This window comes from Larimichthys crocea, unplaced genomic scaffold (genome assembly GCF_000972845.2).
Source record: "Larimichthys crocea isolate SSNF unplaced genomic scaffold, L_crocea_2.0 scaffold148, whole genome shotgun sequence".
Taxonomy (NCBI): domain Eukaryota; kingdom Metazoa; phylum Chordata; class Actinopteri; family Sciaenidae; genus Larimichthys; species Larimichthys crocea.
Genome location: NW_020852030.1, coordinates 1,495,168 through 1,500,119, shown reverse-complemented (window position 1 = coordinate 1,500,119; position 4,952 = coordinate 1,495,168). Strand labels below are relative to the sequence as shown.

General features: G+C 41.4%; 1 protein-coding gene across 5 annotated transcripts in view; it reads right to left on the bottom strand.

Moving 5' to 3' along the window:
- LOC104937449 (polymeric immunoglobulin receptor-like) overlaps positions 1-4,704 on the bottom strand; it is a 38,720-nt gene extending 34,016 nt beyond the window's left edge. For all 5 annotated transcript variants that reach the window (XR_003461786.1, XR_003461787.1, XM_027275607.1 and 2 more), the window contains exons 1-3: positions 4,493-4,704; positions 2,354-2,692; positions 1,854-2,180 (exon numbers count right to left, since the gene is read on the bottom strand). Coding sequence is in view for 3 of the 5 variants with exons in the window: in XM_027275607.1 (XP_027131408.1) it covers positions 1,854-2,180; positions 2,354-2,692; positions 4,493-4,532 (706 nt within the window). In the remaining 2 variants the exon portion in view is untranslated. The remainder of the gene's footprint in view (positions 1-1,853; positions 2,181-2,353; positions 2,693-4,492) is intronic.
- Positions 4,705-4,952: the final 248 nt, after the last annotated feature.

The following is a 4,952-nucleotide window of genomic DNA, read 5'->3' as shown; positions in this document are numbered from 1 at the left end:
AGTACCAGTCAAAAGAGTTCAAGGTCCGTTTAAAGCGGACCAAACAGTGCAGTGTGAAAGTGAACCAAACCAAACAAAGGTGTGAAATTTCTCCTATCATTCCCTGTCCAATCAAACCGAGTCCCCCGGACTATCCTGGTGTGAAAGCCCCTCAGCTTCACCTCTCTGCACTGCTGCACATAGCACTTTATTTTGAAGGCCAAACATCCAGCTGTTTTTTTCTGAACCTTAGCACTCCTGATTTTAGTTTCTTAGGATTGAAGATGAACTGAAGAAAGGTACATGGATTATGAAGAATTCATAAAAAACTCACCAGTAAGGACGAGAATATCTCTGTCGTAGTACGAATCTGGAGAACAAGCTCTGCCGTAACCACATCTGTACCATCCTGTGTCCGACTGTGGTCACCTCTGTGATGGTGACATGAAGTCCCAATGCAGATCCTTCTATATATTCAATGCTGTGTCTGCCATCTGAGCTCTGTTCTCTTCTGTCTCAATAATAATGTCCTCTTCTTTTATACAGTCGCCCTACACAAAAACTTCGTGTTCTGCCTGCACAGTACTGGGGCATCCAAATGTGATATTTTCTCCCTCAATATCTGCTTGGATAAAATCAGAGTGATCTTCCAACAGTGACGCTGTAGAAAGTAAAAGTTAAAAGTTAATGTCTGTGCTAAATTGTAACAGGCTGCAGTCTGATCACAACATTTTAACGTTAACACAGATTCACAGTCAACAATAATAATTGATAAAATCAACTGTAAACAGTTGAATATATCAGGTTTAATAATTTCTTCAGTAGAAACTCACCGTCTAAAACTCTGACCTCGAAGTCACAGTAGGAATCTGGAACCAGATTTTGCCCAAACCACTCCTATACCGTCCAGAGTCAGACTTGATCAATGTGTGATGGTAACAGACAGAATTTTCTCCAGAAGAGTTGTTTTCGGTATGTAGTGCTGTATCTGCCACTCGAGAGCTCTGACCTCACTGTTTTAATCAGAAATCTTTTGCTTCACATTCGTCCTTACAGAAGAACTTCGTTCTTCCAGATGAACAAGTAGCAATCAAGTGAACCATTTCCTCCTGCAGCTCCTGCATAAATATTCAGTTTTGCACTGACAGAGTCCCACCACACAGTGCTGTTTGAAAAGATGAACGAGGAACACTGATGGTCTACTCAGGGCCGGTCCTAGCTATGGGCAATGTGGGCGGCCGCCCAGGGCGCATTCTCCGTGGGGGGCGCACGAACGCCCGAAAAAGCAAAAAACCTCGGTAATTTTCGAATCCGCTCATTAAGTTAGCGGAGCGGGCGCCCCGGGAGCGTGGTGTTGACAAGGCAGAGGGGGGCATCGGACAGCCCGATGGGGGCGCACGCATCCAGGGGTGCACGGCGCATCCAGGAGCGCACGGGCGGCCGTTAGGGCAGGATAACTCTTCAGTTATCAGTTAGCTTTATATTAGGTGTGTGTTCTATAGAGACACAGAGACTGTTACTGTTAAATCATGCTCGATTAGATATCGTTTACATACAGTACCAGTCAAAAGAGTTCAAGGTCCGTTTAAAGCGGACCAAACAGTGCAGTGTGAAAGTGAACCAAACCAAACAAAGGTGTGAAATTTCTCCTATCATTCCCTGTCCAATCAAACCGAGTCCCCCGGACTATCCTGGTGTGAAAGCTCCCTCAGCTTCACTCTCTGCACTGCTGCACATAGCACTTTTATTTTGAAGGCCAAACATCCAGCTGTTTTTTTTCTGAACCTTAGCACTCCTGATTTTAGTTTCTTTTAGGATTGAAGATGAACTGAATGAAAGGTACATGGATTATGAAGAATTCATAAAAAACTCACCAGTAAGGACGAGAATATCTCTGTCGTAGTACGAATCTGGAGACAAAGCTCTGCCGTAACCACATCTGTACCATCCTGTGTCCGACGTGGTCACCTCTGTGATGGTGACATGAAGTCCCAATGCAGATCCTTCTATATATTCAATGCTGTGTCTGCCATTCTGAGCTCTGTTCTCTTCTGTCTCAATAATAATGTCCTCTTCTTTTATACAGTCGCCCTTACACAAAAACTTCTGTTTCTGCTGCACAGTACTGGGGCATCCAAATGTGATATTTTCTCCCTCAATATCTGCTTGGATAAAATCAGAGTGATCTTCCAACAGTGACGCTGTAGAAAGTAAAAGTTAAAAGTTAATGTCTGTGCTAAATTGTAACAGGCTGCAGTCTGATCACAACATTTTAACGTTAACACAGATTCACAGTCACACAATAATATATTGATAAAATCAACTGTAAACATGCTGAATATATCAGGTTCAATAACTTTCAGTAGAAACTCACCGTCTAAAACTCTGACCTCGAAGTCACAGTATGAATCTGGAACCAGATTTTTGCCCAAACCACTCCTATACCGTCCAGAGTCAGACTTGATCAGATGTGTGATGGTAACAGACAGAATTTCTTCTCCAGAAGAGTTGTTTCTGTATGTAGTGCTGTATCTGCCACTCTGAGCTCTGACCTCATCTGTTTTAATCAGAATATCTTTTGCTTCACATTCGTCCTTACAGAAGAACTTCGTTCTTCCAGATGAAGACAAGTAGCAATCAAGTGAACCATTTCCTCCTGCAGCTCCTGCATAAATATTCAGTTTTGCACTGACAGAGTCTCCACCACACAGTGCTGTTTGAAAAGATGAACAGAGAACACTGATGGTCAGTACTTTCTCTAAATCAGACTGCAGGTTAATGAGGGCTAATCCATCGTTTGACCGAGAAGCAGAGATGATACAGACACAGCCATTAGCAAAGTTTAACTCTTCCCAGCAGCTGCTGTTGTCATTTTTCTTGGATTGAAAGATGTTCCAAGAGAAGACGTCCTCCCTAACCAATCAACAACCAGAATACAATATTCAATATTCACATCAGTTTGGTCCAGTGAGTAGCAAAGACATACATTTCATTCAGATTTACATTTCTCTTCCTATATCGAGCTGTGCTTGCATCAGTGAGCTTGCATGTAGAAGCCCTGAACGACCAAACTAACAGTGACCAGTAAATGTTTTGGGACGGGGCAGCAGCAGGACGCCTGCAGGGAGCAAATGAAGAGTTCCAGTGTTCTAAGTTTGAAGCCTAAGAAATTTTAACCTCATACATTATTATTGACACTGCCCAGCAAATTCAGTATTAATACAACAAGCTGTGTGATCACTGCCTTTTTAATGGGCTCTTATTTTGAAGGGACTCTTATTTTGAAAGACTTTTGTCTTGTGTTTGTGACATTAAAAATGTAGTCTTGATAGTCTGATATCATACAGAGACTTCAGTAAAGTTAGTCAAAGGCAGACTTGAGGTTGCCAAGCAACCAGGGTGAACTGCAGGTCAGAGTAATTAGGCACAGGTGTGCACACACACTCTCTGTCTCTCCCCTGAGACACTCAGGAAATCTCTAAATGAAGCCCCTCGAAGGTGGCCAAAAATGCCAAAAAGGTGTGCCGCAGACCAAAAGCCGAAATGACCATCAGCATCCTCGTCTCGTGGACCATTTCCTTGGCGATTTTCAGGTGAAAATTGTAGAAACTAAAGAACAGGTGCTCCCTGCTCCTTTTGGAAATTTCTCTTCTCAAATTCGTAGAGTATTGGGCAGGATATGCGTGTTTCTGGCGAATCTTTGTGTTTGACGCCAAAACTCTAAAGCCGACGGCTTCAGCAGTGTTATCACTGCGACCGCCTCAAATTTACCTACGTTTTGAGAGGTAATCATGTCTGTATAGTGACATTTGTGGCCACGGTAGTCGAATACGTTTTATTTTTTACTCACTCTAGCCAATGCAATACACACCCATTATAAACGCAGAATTTGAGTAAAAACCTGCTCAACTTTAAGTCTTGATAGTTTAAAAACGGTGAGAGATTTTTAAAAAAAAGCTAAATACAAGTTTAATAGTTTAAGTCTGTAGAAGTAGTTTAAAATGTAGAAGGTTTGTAGACAGATTTGAAGTTTGTACAATGTATTTCAAATGGTAAAAAAAAATTGAATTGAAATTGTAAAATATTGCCTTGGCACACCAATAATAAAAATAAGCACGGTGAACAGTATATAGCGTGCTCTTTCATGCACTCAGTTAAACTGCAATTAAGTTTGACCTGTTGGTCTGTTACATTGTAGATCATGTTACATACATACAAAGCTGTCTGTAGTTAACGACTGAACACCGGCCTTCTTATTGTTACATCTCACAGCTGTGATAGATCTGCATTAGTCTGGAAACAATAGAAGTGAATAAAATGATGTTATTACTGTTGTTTCAATGCTTTGCTATAAAATGTCGACCAGTCACCCACTGGATCAGCTTTGTTACATTTAGCCACACTGGACTAGATTTGATACATGAGTGAACACAGCAACTGAAAGACATATCAAACATTTTGATAAACGTAGAAAAAGCAGCGTTAAAGAGGCAGACAGGTTTTCAGTCCTCACCTGATACGAAGCAGAAGAACAGAACGTGGTGGATACTCATTCTGATCCTAATCAAACAAAACGTCGACCTCAATTTAATGACTGACGTCTCGCTTCACGTCTTACTTTGACTTTAACTTGACAAATGAAAATGACCTGTTTACGGCGAATTTATCTGACTGCTTCCCTCTGTGTTTGTCAGAGTTTCTTATCGTTTAGAAAGGAAAGCTCACATTAGAGGCACACATCCACGAGCCATAAACAGAGAGAGGAAACAGGAAACAGGAAATGAGGATTGTATTGTAATTGTTTTAAGTGTTTACCGCTAGGTTACACTCAGGGTGGGTTTGTATGTTTCCGAAGGGAAATTCAACTTCAAGCTTTTTATATCTTTACACTACTCAGATAAAGTTCTGGATATTCAGCTTTCGGATGAAATTTTACAGTGCACCTAAAAAGCACTCTAACCTTTCCAGGTACA